This window comes from Mesoplodon mirus (genome assembly GCF_964341445.2).
Source record: "Mesoplodon mirus genome assembly, chromosome: 6".
Taxonomy (NCBI): domain Eukaryota; kingdom Metazoa; phylum Chordata; class Mammalia; order Artiodactyla; family Ziphiidae; genus Mesoplodon; species Mesoplodon mirus.
Window position 1 is genome coordinate 139,442,764 of NC_138982.1, and position 17,983 is coordinate 139,460,746.

General features: G+C 38.1%; 1 protein-coding gene across 4 annotated transcripts in view; it reads left to right on the forward strand.

Annotated features, from left to right (window-relative positions):
- DYRK1A (dual specificity tyrosine phosphorylation regulated kinase 1A) overlaps positions 1 to 17,983 on the forward strand; it is a 144,363-nt gene that overhangs the window by 41,775 nt on the left and 84,605 nt on the right. For 3 of the 4 annotated variants that reach the window (XM_082625069.1, XM_082625068.1, XM_082625070.1), the window contains exon 2: positions 10,945 to 11,030. The exons of the other annotated variant lie outside the window; for it this stretch is intronic. In XM_082625069.1, the coding sequence (XP_082481195.1) occupies positions 11,021 to 11,030 (10 nt within the window). In that variant the 5' untranslated portion in view covers positions 10,945 to 11,020. The remainder of the gene's footprint in view (positions 1 to 10,944; positions 11,031 to 17,983) is intronic. 4 annotated transcript variants of the gene reach the window in all.

Here is a 17,983-nt window from a genome sequence, read left to right on the forward strand (position 1 = left end):
GTGGGCCTCTCACTGTCGCGGCCTCTCTTGTTGCGGAGCACAGGCTCCAGACGCGCAGGCTCAGTAGCTGTGGCACACGGGCTTAGTTGCTCCATGGCATGTGGGATCTTCCCAGACCAGGGCTCGAACCCATGTCCCCTGCATTGGCAGGCAGATTCTCAACCACTGCACCACCAGGGAAGCCCTATAATTGTTTTAAGAACTCAAATGATTACACAGTATTTTATCATGTGAATGTACAATAATCTTTGTCATCTTTTCTTTTGAAAATGTTGAACATTTTTATTGTTTCTGATTTTTTATTTTTGATGATGCACTTTTGTTTATAAATTTTGTATTTTTCATCATGAAATGTATTTCTAAAAGTAGAGATTGAATATGAAGCAAAACAGACTACAAGCAGAATGTGAATCAGTGTTACATGAAGAAAACTGTATGGGAATAATACTTAATACCGTGTATAGATTTGAAGATCATAAATTGAGAAATAAAGCATACGATTCGAGCAAGAAAAATGGACTGGGACTGGCTAATTAAATTTGAGAAGAGAGATTGAGTGTCTTGATGTTCAGCTGGAGAAGAAGCTGAGGAATAAGTCTCTGTGCATCTGAAGAGTGTTTTGTAGGCTTTGTATAGGTATTTTGTTTCTTCAGAGTGCATAAAAAAACATGACCTTAAGTTAGTATGGAGGAATTTAGCATACAGTTTGACTCAGGATTGAAAATTCTCGGTATAGTTTATCATGAGAATAATTCTTGGAGATGGGTAGATTTTCACTATAAATTTAGGATTTTATTCTACATAAGGAGGAAGGGGTGCTTGAGATGGCGATTTAAAGGTATAACTAGACCTTTATTTCTAAGATTTATTTTAACATTAGTTCTAGTTTTCTTACCTGTGGTGTGTTTCTTTTTTGATATTTCAATATAAGAGCAGTACTACTATGTTAAAGTTTGCAGTTTTGATTGAAAGGACAAACCAGAACAAGAAACAAACAAAAAAAACTCCACACAGGCAGCTGGCAAAATAGCATGCCTGTGTATGTAATTGATTTGCGTGACTGTGAATGAGGTCCCCAGAGTTGAACATCCAGTCTAGTGAGGCCAGCGGAATTTGAAATATAGGTTGGGAAATGTTGACATTAACAAATCAGTCATATGTGTTAGGATTGTGACAGTGTGGCTGCTGATACCCCATGCCAGTCATTTATACAGAATTTCCATTGATCAAGAAAATTCTAGTTTAAGATTTTAAGGTTTAAGATTCTAGGTTTAAGATTTCGTTTCATTACAAATTGCACATTCATTTTAGAAACTTTAGAAGATACTGAAGATAAGAATAACAGTTTCCTGCAGTTCCTCTCTCTGGAGATAACTACTATTTGCATTTTGTGTATAACCTGTCTTTTTTTTTTTTCTGCACACAGTTATTGTCTCCTTTTTAAAAATGAATATATTTACATACTGCTTTATAGCCCACTTTTTCTATATAAGACAATATTTCCCATGTTGTTATTCTGTCATTCTAATGTGCTTATTGAACATCTGCTAGGCTATAATAGAAATATGAGATTGAGATTCACCAAGCAGTAGATACTATCACTTGAGTAAGAATATAACATAAATTACTAAACTATAGTGGTCGATAAGTAAACGCAAGTTCAGAGGAGAGATTGGAGTGACTTTAAGCTGGATGAGGGAGAATTAAGGTGGTCTTGAAGAGTGGATAGGATTTAGGTAAAGAAAGGGCAAGTTTTAGAAAGGGGGAGTGATTTGAGCATTGATGCAGAAGGAGGTTAAGTGGCATTTTATAGAATGCCATGCTGAGCTCTGAGTTCAGGGCAATAAGATTTGATCTAATGTTCCTAAGTTACAGAGGTTGAAAGTCTGTGCTTCAGGGATGTATGTGTGGCAGCTAAAGGTGCGATGAAATGGGACAAGGGATGAGCTGTCTTTAAGTGAAACAGTTCCCAAATCTGGCTGTGCTCAAGAATAACCTGGAAGTTCTTGTTTAAAAAACAACCAGATTCTTGAGTCCTTCTCCATGCTTCCTGAATCAGGATCTTTCAGGGTGGAGTCTGCAGTCTAGTTTTGGCAACCTCCTGTATTGTTTCTGACATACTCTCTGGCCTAGGAGATGCTTAGTTTAGGAGGCCTCTGTAATAGGTGTGAAATAGGGACTGATATAAGGACATGGACCAGGGTGATAACAGTAGGCATGGACGAGAACGGAAAGGCATGAGGCATTTTGAAAATCGATAGAATTTAGTGAGACGGTTCAGAGTAGCTAAAGAAGCCAGCAGTTTCTAGCATGGTTGTGGTGTCGGGGGCACGTGTAGAGATGGCAGTGTGAGCTGTGTGAGGAATGGATGAGGATGCCTTTTAGGCCTAGTGAGTTGAGGCAGTAATGTGGCACTGCCCGCAGCATCCAGCAGCTGTGGGACTAGATACTGAGTGAGCGGTCAGGGTAGAGAAGAGAGTCTGGAATTATTAGTTCAGAGTAAATCTTTGAAGTACTTCTTTTAGAGGGAAAGATGTATAGAAAAATGAGTTGGAGGGGCCAGACGATGGAACGGGAGAGTAACACCTGAGTTTGGAGCCAAAGGTGAAAGAGACATGGAGGATGATTGGTACCCTGAAATAGAAGATCTCACATTTTAAGAATTTTTTAGGAGGTAGCATTTCTCGTAAGTTCCACAAAAGTCTAGCAGGGATTTTGTACAACTAAACTCATTTTACTACTCTTAGTAATAGGCTTATTGGAAGAAAATGTAAGCTGTTAATAATAGTGTGTGCTTTTTTTTTATTATTTCTGGATCTTGTTTATCTGTATTTTTGAAATTCAAGGATAATTAAAATACAGTGGTTCGTAAAATTATATATAATTATATGTATTAAAGTACACATAATCAACTAAGTATATGTGTGCATGTACTTATGTAAATTAATTATATATAATGTATATTTTATAAATAAAATGTGTGTATATATATAAAATACTTTAGAAACATACATATATATATAAATACTTTAGACCATTCTATTTAGAAAAGTCAGTACTATCAGGAAGGAAAGAGTGAGCAGAGTAGTTTTTTATTGCATTTCTTAGAAACTAGTTATGAGAAGGGGTCGCAGACTATTATTGATTGAACGTATTCTTCCTAAGTGTCTTGTGTCTGATAGATATGCTTTGTTTCTGGAATGCATGCATGCATGAGATCACCCCAGATGTTCAGGTTAGGGAGGGACATGTCACGGGGGATGACACTAAGCACTGGATCTCAACCTTGTTTGATTCTCAAAGCACCTAGAGGTCGTTGGGCCACCCCTTTTTAATTCCTCTTATGAGCAGGATCGATTTGAGTAATAGAAAGTTTGAGTACATTATGTGTAGGTGATATGAAGCAAGCGCATCGCAGAAGAGATTGAAAAAATTTGTTTTGTTCATATTACTTTGCTTTTAATTCCTATTTACAAAGGGTTCCTGTACTCAGTTCCGACATGTGAGGGTGTGTGTGTGTGTGTGTGTGTGTGTGTGTGTGTGTGTGTATGTTTTTCACGGGAGAGGGGCTTTTTCACACCAAGCAGTTCTCAGATGGCAGCAGGGTGTCTGAGAATTCAGCCCAATTCTCACACTATCTACTTGGTAAAGGGCTCAGTCCTGTAATACCCTCCACTTCTGACACCAAGCACAAGCCCAGGTTGTTACCTGGGCGTCTGACTGGCTACAAACTGGAGGTTCCTGTGACCTCCTCCTTAGGTTTGATTCCTTTCCTAGAATGGCTCACAGAACTCACTTTTCTTTTTTTGGCCGCGCCTCGAAGCTTGTGGCATCTTAGTTCCCCAACCAGGTATCGAACCTGGGCCCTGGCAGCGAAAACTCCGAGTCCTGACCACTGGACCGCCAGGGAATTTCTCAACACAAGAATTTGTGTGGATTGGATGTGGGGTAAGCAATAGGAAAGAGATCCTAGATGATTAGGGTTTTAGTTTGGGAGATTGGAGTGTAGTGATACCCATTAACCAAAACTGAGAATACAGGAAGGAAAAGTGGATTTTTTTCCTGTCCTCCCTGGTCATTCCTCTTCTTTTTTGATCAAGAGAGAAGAGTGGGGAAATGACAAATTCAGTTTAATGTGGGGCCTGAGATCAGCGGCTTTGGAGTCTGGTTGGATTTGAATCTTATCTCTCTACAATTCGTCCTGTGTGACTTGGGGCAACTTCACTTCTCTGGGTCTTAGTTTCCTCACCTGTAAAACGGGTAATAGTGATACTTAACTTATGTAATTATTTATGGGAATTAAGTGAATTAAAGGAAAATGTTTATGTGTACATTAAATATAAGATACCTCATATGCAGTAATAACTGGGAAGCAAAATCAAGCTCAGTTCACTGGACTCTCAGAAACGTGGGCCTGAACCTTAAAGGAGAGAGGTGGGCTAGAGGCAAGTTGGTATTTTCAGTCTGCTTAATTCCACATATAACTAAGATAGTACTTAATGTTGCCTTTCAACCAAATCTTAGAAATGAGCCTTCTGGAACTTAGGTCTGCTTATGATAGGGATATTTCCTAGTATCTACTTTATATAGTAGTAGTCACTCTCCAGTAGTGGAAGTTAGGTTCCTGAAAAGTGCTGTGGTCTGAATATTAATGTTTGAGGAACTTGGAGTATAAGAGGATACATGCAGATATGTTGATAGACTTGAAGGTTGAAATAAACCTGTGAAAATCATTGTTTTCACACTCACTAAAGGAGACAAAGGATGACAAGCAAAATAAAGTATCACTGGTAGTTTATATGTTTTTTAAAAAATAAATTATTTATCTTGGTTGTGTTGGGTCTTTGTTGCTGTGCACGGGCTTTCTCTAGTTTTGGTGAGCGGGGGCTACTCTTCATTGCGGCGCGCGGGCTTCTCATTGTGGTGGCTTCTCTTGTTGCGGAGCACGGGCTCTAGGCGCGCGGGCTTCAGTAGTTGTGGTTCACAGGCTCTAGAGCGCAGGCTCAGTAGTTGTGGCACACGGGCTTAGTTGCTCCGTGGCATGTGGGATCTTCCTGGACCAGGGATCGAACCCGTGTCCCCTGCATTGGCAGGTGGAGTCTTAACCACCGTGCCACCAGGGAAGTCCCTATATGTTTTGAATTAGTGGTAGGGTACCTGTACGTTTTTTTGGTCATAGCTTACTCCTAGAAACTTTTCAGTCTCTGCCCACCAGTCTTAAAAAAGATATTTGTCAATGCGTTACGCGTTATAACAGATAATATGCCTATGAGTTATTTCCCTCCTGTTTTCCTGTATTTATTGCCATATACGAATACTCAGTGCCTAATTTTGTCTCAGTTTAGCACAGATACAATCCTGGAGAGGCCAGGTAACTTGGTGCTTGAGGTAGCAAAAATTGGGACAATATTTATTTAATCCACTCAGCTCTGTCTTCTTGAACCTTTTCTCTGGTGCTCACTCAGGATTGTGTTAGTTCTTTATGTACAGTTTCATGAGAAATCACATCCTTCTTCTTAAACCCATGTATCAGCTACTTCCACTTCCAGCGTGCCATTGGAGTCATAAATTCCAAGACCCAGGTTTTCAGTCCTTCATGTTCTTTTTATCTTGCCTGAGGCTTTAGTGTAAAAATAACTTATCTGCTATTGGTTTTTACGCTCTTTTCATCTTGTCTCCTTAATTTTTTTGTTTTTGTTTTTTTTTGGTAAAGGGAATATAGAACGAACTGTTACATGCTGTAATCAGAATTTCTCTGCTAGGCTGACTTTTCAGGAGAGTTACTTTTCCATTCCCCTAAAGTGAAATACTTTATACAAATTAATTTACTGCTTATGAGCTTTATTTCATGTTTGGTATGGTTGAGGCAGAAGAGTGGTGAGTCTAAAATCACACTTAAGTCACCTAGATTCTTGTAGGTTTGCAATTTTCTCATAACCACTTCAGTGATTCCTAATGAGAGGCATCTTGGAGTGGTGGAAAGTAGTGAACTTTGGTGTGGGACCAGAGTTCTCAAGCTGTGCCCATAGGCCAGAGGCGGGTTAATCTCTCTGACCCTTGATTTCCCCACTGTTGATAACAGTGCCTACTTGTACGGTGTGTGTCAACATCTGTGAAGTGTCTCAGCTGATGGTGTTTAGCAAATGGCTTTTTCCCTGCAGTTTTTACTCATAATTTCAATTTGATATCATCTTATGCTTTTTACCTTTTTACTTTTTTTTTTTTTTAAGACTGTGACTATTTCCTAGGGATCCTGGGGGAAATCATAAATGTTCCTGGTTTTTAGGATTTCTCTTGAAACCCCCAGTTAGTGAAAGGACTTTTTTCTGTGTATGCCATTTGATCATCTTATTGGGAATTAGAGTTATAGATTTTTTATTTTCCTTGTGTGTTAGGTATCAAAACATTTCCCCCATGACTCCTTTGGCTATTATAATTCTTGAAAATCTATTTCTAAAATTATCTGGAAAAAAGACATTTTCTTCTATCACTTCCTTGCTCTGTTAGTGTAAATGAGCAGAAGTTTATAAGGAAAGCTAGTCACAGAGTATAATTTTAAGATAATCACATTGTAATTTGATCCATGGAATCAAATTTTAGGTCTTTCAAATTAGTTTTCATTTTTTTTAACATCTTCATTGGAGTAGAATTGTTTTACAATGTTGTGTTAGTTTCTGCTGTATAACAAAGTGAATCAGCCATACATATACATATATCCCCATATCTCCTCCCTCTGGCATCTCCCTCCCACCCTCCCTATCCCACCCCTCTAGGTGGTCACAAAGCACCGAGCTGATCTCCCTGTGCTATGCGGCTGCTTCCCACTAGCTATCTATTTTACATTTGGTAGTACATATAAGTCCATGCCACTCTCTCAACTTTGTTTTCATTTTTGTAGCTTGTTATTTTATTTTTTGTAGCTTATTCTTAATTGGCATCTTCTGAACTATCAGAATTGTCCTTTTAAATCTCATTGTGCATTATATTTTATTTTTTCATGTGGGTTAAATTTTTAAAATTGTGAATATATGAATATATGAGAATATATATTGATATAACACGTAAAATTAAAAGGTCATAAAAAAAACTGTATTCTTGTACCCAGATTAAGAAATAAAATAGTACCTACCAGTACTTCTGAAGCTTGTATCAGACTGATTTTTTTCACCGGCTGCTTATAATACTTCCGTACTACTTTAGTTATTTTGGAACTAGATACAGGGCTTCCCTGTTAGCGCAGTTGTTAAGAAACCGCCAGCCAATGCAGGGGACATGGGTTCGAGCCCAGGTCCGGGAGGATCCCACATGGGGCGGAGCAACTAAGCCCAGGCGCCACAGATACTGAGCCTGAGCTCTAGAACCCGCAAGCCACAACTACTGAGCCCGCGTGCTACAACTACTGAAGCCCGCACGCCTAGAGCCTGGGCTCCCCAACAAGAGAAGCCACCGCAACGAGAAGCCCGCGCACCACAATGAAGAGTAGCTCCCGCTCGCCGCAACTAGAGAAAACCCGTGCACAGCAACAGACCTATCACAGTCAAAAATAAATAAATAAAATTATTTAAAAAAAAAACAAAACTAGATAACAGTTTTTAGTTTTGCCTCAGTTCAAAACATTGTGTCGTTAGAGAATACATCAATACCTGCCATTTAGTTTATTAACTCTTGAGTTAATCTGGATTTGCCATATCATGCTAATGCATTCATTTCAATCATAGTTTTGCCACTCTAGTTTTTTTTCAGATTTGTAGTAATTTTATAAATCTCAGCATGACAGTGCTTTTGATTAGGTGTCTCGATATCCTCCCACCCTCTCTCCCCTCCTCTCACCCTCTCTCCCCTCCTCTCATCTCCCCCACCCCTCTTGAGAAAGAGAGATAAGAGAGACAGACACAAAGAGACTGAGTCTGATACCTTCCTGAGCATACCATGCATGTAAACTCAGCTTGTTGAAATTCTCTTATCCCTGCAGATGTGCTGTAGGTTAATTTTATGCAGTGATTTTCAGACAACTAAAAATTGGTTTGTAAGTTTAGCTTCAAAAACCACTTAAGCTCAGTTCCTAGATTGTTCATAGACCATTGTATTGCCTTGGGCAAAATGTGAGCTAAAACATACTGTAAAAGATTTTGAGGACTATGGGAGGATCATATGGTAAGGATAGTAGATGCTTTTCGTTGGCGTCTAATTTTGCTCCATAATTTGTGAATGGCTCCATTTGTGGGGGAAAAGATAAAAAATTCACTGTAGGTTTTTCTCAGAAAAAATGAAAATATGACTGTCTGGATTTGTAAGCTTCTTCTTTTTTTTTTTTTTTTGTTTAAGAAGATGTTGGGGGTAGGAGTTTATTAACTTATTTATTTATTTTTGCTGTGTTGGGTCTTCGTTTCTGTGCCAGGGCTTTCTCCAGTTGTGGCAAGCAGGGGCCACTCTTCATCGCGGTGCGCGGGCCTCTCACTATCGCGGCCTCTCATTGCGGAGCGCAGGCTCAGTAGTTGTGGCTCATGGGCCCAGTTGCTCCACGGCATGTGGGATCCTCCCAGACCAGGGCTCGAACCCATGTCCCCTGCAATAGCAGGCAGATTCTCAACCACTGCACCACCAGGGAAGCCCCTGTAAACTTCTTTAGAAAGAAAATTGTATCTATAATTGGCAAAGTACATTTGTTGTTCGCTGTTACCTACTTATTGTCATTAAAACTCACATCTATTTTTTGAAAAGTGACCAGCCTGAAGGATATATTGGAATAATCGCTAGAATCTTTATTTAAAGTAATCCAAGATCAAGACTTGAGGAGTTTATCATTTCTCAGTATATGATGGTTTAGTTGCTGCATATGTCAGCAGCAGATTTTGTAACTTACAGAAATTCTTTACCCTTTGCTAAAGGCTGCTTTTCAAATGAGTGGGATTAAATGGTTTTTTTTTTTTTTTTTCTAAAAGATGTCAGTTTTAGGGTGAGACCATTTTGATAATCCAGAGTCAGTTGCATTATCCATTGTGCCACCGGCCGACTCATCTTTTCCTATTGAAACCATTGAAGTTGGCAGGGCATAGGTAGCATTGTGACATCTTACAGGTGAAGAATATGATGTCAAGAGCCTGAAGGATTTGAAAATGTGCAGTTCATGGCAAGAGATTTAAAAATTCACACTTTCGTTTACCATAGTTTATGCTAGAATTGTAAAGACTGACCATTTATGAGGGAAAAATTATTAGAAAACTATGTCTTTGAAGTAAAAATCTTGAATCTTGATGATTCAGATATTATTTTTGTAAATAAAACTGTTTTGATGCGCTACTTTAATGTTCATCCATGTATCTGTCCATATCCCCTTTCCCCCAAGTTGGGTACTAATTGGTCACATGCCTAGGGTTCTCCTTGATACCACAGCAGCATCTAAGCTGGAAAAGTGGTTCTCCAGGAATGGAATCTGGAATCCAGGGAATGATTTCAGACACAGGTAGTTCCTAATTTACAAGTAGTTCATACACGTAAACCCCTTCCCTGAGCTGCTCTTTCAGTTGCTGCTATTTGGAGTACAGAATTTGAGCTTTTAAAGAACTTCTGGGGTTCAAAAGTAAGTAGGAGCAGAAATAAGTGAAAAGCAGCAATATTTGGTGGCAGTAAATATAGAGTCAAATCCGTATTCTGACCCACTTGCATAAAACTGTGTTTCCTCAAACTATCTCAGTAGTTTTTAACATTATTTTGCAGCACTGTTAGAATTCTACCATTTAGGGGTTTATTTGGGCTGACTAGCTAGCATCCTTGTTGAAAACTGCAAATATTAAAGGGAATTATTTCAGCCCTGTTGATTTCTTCCTATCACATACCTGAAATGAAGTACACTGAGGCAGTAGGAGCTTTGGGTGGTAATTTAGGAACATACTTAGGGGAAGGCATTGTTGTTATTAGCAGGATGATTGGAATGTCATAATGTAAAACTGAGGGAATTACAGGCATCAGGAGTTGAGAGAGTGCTAACAAGGGAAAACAACCTATCTCAGAATTTGTCCGGATAAAGAGAGGATCTAGAATTGGTTAAGTTTCTATGTTTCTTCTGCAGGGTCCCCCGTGCCCATGGCTGGTGTAATTATCTTTTGGGTTCAATAGATGTCTTTTGGCTAGTCTGGGAACTTGGCCAACATAAGCAACATTGTTTCATTAGGAATAATACTTAGTTCCACAGCATCAATTTGAAAAATAGATTTTTAGACCAAACTCATGTGTAAGTTAGGTTTCAGCCTGTGCTTGTCTTTGTCTTGTCTGTCATCACGTGCTCTCAGTTGACAATAGCTCCGAGGTTGCTTTTCTTTCCCACCAGTCATGGAATTTGCTGGCCAATCATAAAATAGCAGTGGAAGTAATAAGTAGGAAGTAAAGTGAAAGAATTACTACAGTAAGTACAAGAAGCCACTCGGAGAGCAAAAGAGGGCTTGTGGGCTTAGGGGAACAGTTGGTGAGCAGTGTCTCAGAACTTAATTTACCAGTAACATTGGTAGATTGACATGTGATCGTTCCTATAGAGTAACTTTCATTACCTCTGATAGTAAGCCATGGTGAAAAGTGAATTCACATTTACTGATTTTTGAATTGATGTAGATTACAAAATGTAGATGTTTTTTATTCGGATAAAATTACATAGAATAGTGTAATATTGACAGTTTATTTCATCCCTAGAAATGTGTGAAATTTTTGTTGGTGGTAGTCAGATTTTAAAACTGTTTTTCTCCCTGACAGTTAAATATTTTATATTTTATATATAATTGCTTTTCATTAATGAAAATTATTTTCAAGTAAGCTTAAATAAATGTGAGGAAATGAATTTGCGGTAATTTTATCTCTGTGTTTTGGGGATTGTATTTACATTAGATGTTCCTCAATTAGGGGTAATTGTCGTGCATCCTTATCTCTTATCATAATCTGTTTTTCTTCACACAGTGTTATAGTTTTGCTGCTGGACTCTTCCCTCCCTTCCCCCACCCCATCAGGATGATATGAGACTTGAAAGAAGACGATGCATACAGGTGACTCAAGTTTTGAAATACAGTAAAACTGTGGCTGTCTGAGAGAATGTGGGAACTGGTGGTATATTTTGAATGCGGGAGCTTTCTGATAAACAGCATTAGTGGGGAGAATTATTTAGATCAATAAATGCAAAGATAGTTGGGATGTTTATTAAACTTGACTTTGGGAATCAGTTTGATAATCAGCGACAGATAGTGGTATTAATACAAATACAGCATAGTGATTGCTAGTACTTGACCTTTTCAAAAGGGGTGTTGGCTAATACTTTGGCGAGAATTGAAGTATTTCTGTTAAAAATAAATAAAATATTCACCTTTATGGTTGAATGCATGTTCCCCCAGATCCCTGTTGGAAGAGAGCAGATCTTTTAAAGGCATAGGGAGTAGATGTTAGTAGTGTGTCTTAAGTCTCTGACAATTCAGTTAAGGGTATTATACCCATATGTATGATTCCTTAAAAAATATGGTGTGGGATTTTGTTTTTTCTTTCCTGCCTCTCCATCCCTTCCTTCATTCCTCTCTTTCTCCTTTCTTTCTTCCTTTTCTCCTTCCCTTTTATCCTTTTGTCATTTGTATTTATACAAGAGAAGCAGTATAGAAGGCATTTTTGAAAGAATATTTTTGATTGCTTTATAATTAATTGAGGTGATCTTAACTTACACATGGAAAAATGGAGGCTTGTTCCATCTGTGGCTGTGTTTGAGCTCTTGAAAATGTAGTGTAGCTAATGGATGAAGTGTTACTAACTTTTAAACTTGAATGTTCTTAAATCAGGCCGATTAGGAGGTATTTTGTTGAACCAAGTGGCTTATATGCAGACCTGGTCAGAGATAGTCTTATTTGATTTATAAACTGTTTAAAAGAGTGATCTTTAACTGGAAAAGAAGTAACCACATAAATCTTGGATAGATGCTTAATTACTTTATTGGTGAAGGTGTTAAGGTTTTTGTGATTGCTTTTTATTTGGGTGATCTTTGTTTTCTAAAAAGAAAAAAATTACCATTTTTTGACTTCAGCTTGGGATTTTAAAAAATAATGTCTCAGGTGTGCCATTTTGTATGAAGAAATGTGCTTGAATATATATTAAATTTAATTATAGATCAAATCATATTTTACATTCATGAGGGACTCAAAGAATCTGATGATAATTCTTTTTTGAGTAAAAGGTGTTTGAGTAATTATCTCTGTAATCTGTCTCTCGGGTACACATGTATATTTGCCTGTACATATTAGAGGTACACCATGTACACATTCTGGCTGAGTGGCTGACAAAAGCAACGTGATGCTAAGGCTGAATGTCAGTGTCATAGAGGAATAAATAGGAATATTTACAGAAGAAATTATAGAATTTTATGAAGATTTTGTTGTCAGATTTTATAAGTTTGACCTTTTGGTGCAGGAACAGTTGCTCAGCACTGTCAGCTCCCGGATTGCTCCTTGGGCACTCACTATACTGCACATTGGCTATACCAAGTAGATGCTCACTTTCACCTGAGGTCAGTAGAGGAACAAAGTATTTTGGGGGTATCTCATAGATTTATCCATGAATATTAATGATTTTGGAGATTTTCCCTTAAGAAATTTTGAGGTGGCAAAGTTGCTATTTTTTTTTTTTCTTTTTGCGGTATGCGGGCCTCTCACTGTTGTGGCCTCTCCCGTTGCGGAGCACAGGCTCCGGATGCGCAGGCCCAGCGGCCATGGCTCACGGGCCCAGCCGCTCCGCGGCATATGGGATCCTCCCAGACCGGGGCACGAACCCGTATCCCCTGCATCGGCAGGCGGACTCTCAACCACTGCGCCACCAGGGAGGCCCCAAAGTTGCTATTTTATTTCTAGTTTACCTTCATAAGATATGAAGAGTTTCTAAATAACTCTTTTTCTTGAAAGGCTTATGGATGAAATGAAATATCTAAAGAGTAAATCCAGTTTATAAAGGTTATCTAGTTAATTTTATGAATGCTAGAACACACAAAAAATTACAAATACTAGATTTATGATATAATCTAGTCTCTTACTCAGCCTCATAGTCTTTAAAAATTACCAACATTTACTGGCTTATAAAGGAAAAAACTCAAGAAGAAAGAGCTGACTCTCTAATATACATATTAGCTGTTGGCGTATTTCCCTTTCAACAGTTTGAAAGTTAATAATTGTTTTTGAATGTAAAATTAACAGCTTTCACAATCATCATTAATTAATGAAGTTTGCTCTTGTTTTACTATGCATACATTTATTCTTCAACGGATAGAATTTTAACACATAAAAGCTCGTAAGGAGTTTTTTCATTGAAAGTTATTTCTAGAATGCTTTTGCCTACTTGAAAGTGAATATTGTTTCCCCAGGCATTCATGGTCCTGACTTTATGTTGGTTAGCTGTGATGATACCTTACTCTCTCATACCATTTCATTTTAGGTGCAGGTTCAGGGATGCTAGAAAGGACATTGAAGTATGCTTTGACTGACTGTCTTTCAAAAGCCACAGCTTAATAATCGATTTTTACTGAACAGCAAGCCAAAGTTAAACTTCAGTTTATCTCTGGTACGTGTGTATATAGGTGTTCCTGTACTTACTTAATTTGAGGGTATTTTTGCATATTTTAAAATATAGTTAGAATGTAAATAAGGTAAAATTAGATTATTTTTTGATTTTTGGAAAAAAATCATTTATGGCCAAACATTTTATTTGGCCAACATTTGCTTTGTACCAGGTACTGCAATAGTGTTCTGCTCGTAAGGATCCCTGTACTTAGAATCAAGGAGCGCATAGGAGCACATTTCAATTGGAAGAGGGGGCAGATATATAACAAATTTTGCAGTGGATGTTTATGATAAATCTTAAACACTTGTCTGTGGAATTCAAGCCATCTAGAGTAAAAACAGAAAGCACTCCCTGGTTAATAGCGCTTGCAGTAATGGCTTCACCTGATACCTTCATGCCGATGTTGTCAAAATCTTCCTTTGTGTCCCACCCTTCTCTTCTGAGCTCCAGACTCGTGTAACTGCCTCCTACATGTCTCCCCTGCACACACTCCCTCCTCTCCTGTTTATCCCTGTTAACGATGAGTGACACCGTTCTCCCCAAGCACACTGTCATCTTGGGAACCTAGGAGCTACTTTTTACTGCTTTGAATTAAGCGATAACCAAATTCAGTTGATTTAGAATGTAGAAATCACTTAGGAGATTAAATTTGGAAAATGCACTGCCTCAGAGATCACTGTGGACATTAACATAAAGGCGTTTGCATTTTTCCAGTTTATTTGATAAAAGGACCTCACCTTCCTTTTATTTTTTATTTATACCTGTTAACATCCAAGGGAACATTAATGGGAAAAGCTGTTGGATACAGCAGTTGATACTGTCCTTTATTTGTTGGGCTTCTTTAACAACTGAAATTGTTTTTTAACAATAGTGATAGGCTAGTCATTTTAAAACTTGAAATAGTTCTGGAGCATACAGAACTGAAACTCTTTGAGGATGAATAACACTGGAAATGTGTTTATTTATTTTGAAAATCAATTCTTTTTTTTATATAAAGTTATTTTATTTATTTTTGGCTGTGTTGGGTTTTTGTTGCTGCGCGTGGGGTTTCTCTAGTTGCGGCGAGCGGGGGCTACTCTGTTGTGGCGTGTGGGCTTCTCATTGCGGTGGCTTCTTTTGTTGTAGAGCACGGGCTCTAGGTGCGTGGGCTTCAGCAGTTGTGGCACGTGGGCTCAGTAGTTTTGGCTCGTGGGCTGTAGAGTGCAGTCTCAGTAGTTGTGGGCTTAGTTGCTCCGCAGCATGTGGGATCTTCCCGGACCAGGGCTCGAACCCATGTGCCCTGCATTGGCAGGTGGATTCTTAACAACTGCGCCACCAGGAAAGTCCCAGAAATTTATTTTAAATTCCGCTCATTTGTTCATATTGTCTGCCATATTTCTATGAATTTTAAGTGCTTAAAACCATTTGATGTGGCAGAGTTTTAATTTTAGATTAAAATGTGAGTTTTGTAGGGCAAAGTTTCTATACCTCAGTGATCACAGGAGTATGGCATACTATTACAGAACAATTAGAAATCAGATCTGTATATTTAAATAAAACCAACTTCTGTAATTCCATTCATGTACTGGGGGAAATAAAAGGGTATGTACATTTTGATATTTGGGAGTGTATTGCCCATTTTCCTCCTTTTGGACTTGTTCTTCATGTGGTCCTGTGTGTCTGGTCTTTTTCTGTGTTTTCCCTCCTTTAGCTGTCATTCATTTCTTAACCCTGAGCGGTCTGATTTTGTGCTTAATAATTCAGTGAATTGATGGGTTTTGGTGAACGGTAAATCTAGTGGGTTTATTTTTGCTCTCAGATTTTAATTTTTTCTCCCAAGAAAAAATTGGTAAATACTTGTATTTACCAAGTAATACAGCATCAGTGAAAAAATTTGGAAATTTATAAGAATATAGGTAAGTGGAAGGAAACATACCCATTGCACTATGGCACTTTCCCTTCTAGTATTTTGTTTGCAAAGCTATTTTTGATTAATTAAGATCATCTGAATATCTGTTCAGGTTGGTATGCTTGGGTAGAATCTATTTTTATGTTGTTTATATTTTCTCTTTTATTGCCTAGCATTATATTGTGAACATTTCCCTGTGTCATCAGAAACTTACTAACTATAGTGATCTGCTGTTCCTTTGAACTTGGAGCAAATTCAGAGCATTCAGAACTATAACTTTTTACAGGTGAATTATTTTAGAAATTTATTTTAAAGTATGCTGAGTTGAAACCATTTCTTTGTATGCTCATTTCCTAGTTAAGTTAGGTTTCTCTCTTAGACATTTTTTTTAAAAAACTTTTCCTTTTCACTTCTTTTTAAAGTACTGACATCTGTGCATGAGTGTTTGGTTGTATGTTAAATTATTTCCTTGTAATTTATTCCTAGGAGCGTAAGTATTAGGTCATAGGGCTTGGAAAATTTTAAGGCACTTCATACAGCCTTTTAGAAAGGTGTTTGGTAATATGTACCAGTTTATACTCACTAGCATTAGATGAATGTTGGTCTTTTAATATACATTTGTGAGCATTGAGTATTGTAATTAAAAACAAGTTTCTAATTCAGCTGGCAAAAAGAAGAATCTTCTGTTTTAGAAAATATAAAAGTGTTCGTGTGTACTCAATGGAGGAGAAAGTTCAGTTGCTTCAGAAATGTATAAAGTGACAAAACTAATATAGTTCAGTAAATATTCTCCTCCCAGGATTCTTTCTAGCAAATGGTTGTATTTAATGCTTTTATGGCATTTACACATGTTTGCTTACCAGTTTCTGGTCCCAGCTAGTCTGATTCTCAAAGTCAGAGAACCGTGGCTTATCCTGTTTGTGTTTCCTGTGTGTGTCTCGCAGGGTTCCTGTGACATAGAAAGTGCTCAACGAACACTTAGGAAAAAACCACTTTTTGTCATTCTACTAATGCCTAAAAATATCTTACTCTGAATGTCTGCTTTAATAAATTTCTTCAAATGGTTTTAAGAGTTCTGCATTATTTTCCATTTCCTTATCCTTTTATGTTTCATATTTTTATTAAGTTTCTGATTTCTAAGTGAAAGCAATTAATGATTACATCATATACGTATCTCATAAGAGAACATATGATATTTATAGAGAAGATGATGGGAAACCTGAGGTTAGCCATGTTGTAAAGCTGAATTTCTTAGACCCTAGTGCCTTTATTCAAGACCTAGGCGAAAGCAAATAGATTCATATTCATTATTTTAGATTTTAGGGACTTACTAAATGTACCTCCAAAAGAATGTTTGAGTTCTGGGAAGATGACAGCAGGGCATAGTTTCTTGAATCTTTGCAGTTTTCCCTAAAAATAGAGTAACCAGGGCTTCCCTGGTGGTGCAGAGGTTGAGAGTCCGCCTGCCGATGCAGGGGACACGGGTTCGTGCCCCGGTCCGGGAAGATCCCACGTGCCGTGGAGCGGCTGGGCCCGTGAGCCATGGCCGCTGAGCCTGCGTGTCTGGAGCCTGTGCTCCGCAACGGGAGAGGCCACAACAGTGAGAGGCCCGCGTACCGCAAAAAAAAAAAAAAAAAAAAAAAGCAGAGTAACCAGCACAGCAAAACCAAAATTTCACGGACACTTTCTATAAGACTAGGTCAACAGTATCACTACAAACCCTAATAGAAGTGGGTGGGGACAAATCTCCAATAACTACAAGACCTGCATGGTGTCAGCATTTGTACAGAAAGATGCAGAAGGGAGCAGCAGGAATCTGAATGACCTGAGAATAGGAGAAGCCCAGGCTAGCTAACAAAAAGTCCCTGGAAAGTGTGGCAAGCAAGCTGGAGAACAGAAGCTAAAATTAAGAGATGTTTTTGAGTTCTCAGGATACCAGGGGCCCACAGTGAATTCTGTGGGTTAGATCCATCTGGTCCCTATGAATTTTCAAAACTTACCAGTTGAAGTTCCCTTCCTGGTCAAAGTCCTGCACTAAGGAGATGCTGCTGGCAATAGAATCCAAATTAAGGAGGATGAAGACAGTGGGGAAAAGGGAAAAAAGGACATATAACGTTGGAGGAAGGTGAAAGTACAGGAGACCTCATTCATGAAACTATATTTCAGTGTCCTTCATTTCCTCTTTGTGAAAACAGAAGAGGACTCTTATTGAAACTGGAAAAGCTACTCCAGTTTCCTAAAAGTTTTTTATTTTACATGAAATAGAGCAACTGACTAGGATCACAGTCAAACTCCCCACAGAGCTTTTGTAAGAAGAAAGGAATAAGGAGAAAATAATATTTTTGCAGACAGTGAAAGCATACTACTAGAAAGAAATGTTAATGAAACAAATGAAAAATATAATCTAATGTTTCTAAATGAACTCAGAGAAATTTAGGAAATGGTACAAATATGGAAGAGCAACATAAATCTGAATAAGGAAATCTTAGAAATGTGATAACTAAGGAAAGAGAAATAAAAGAAAAA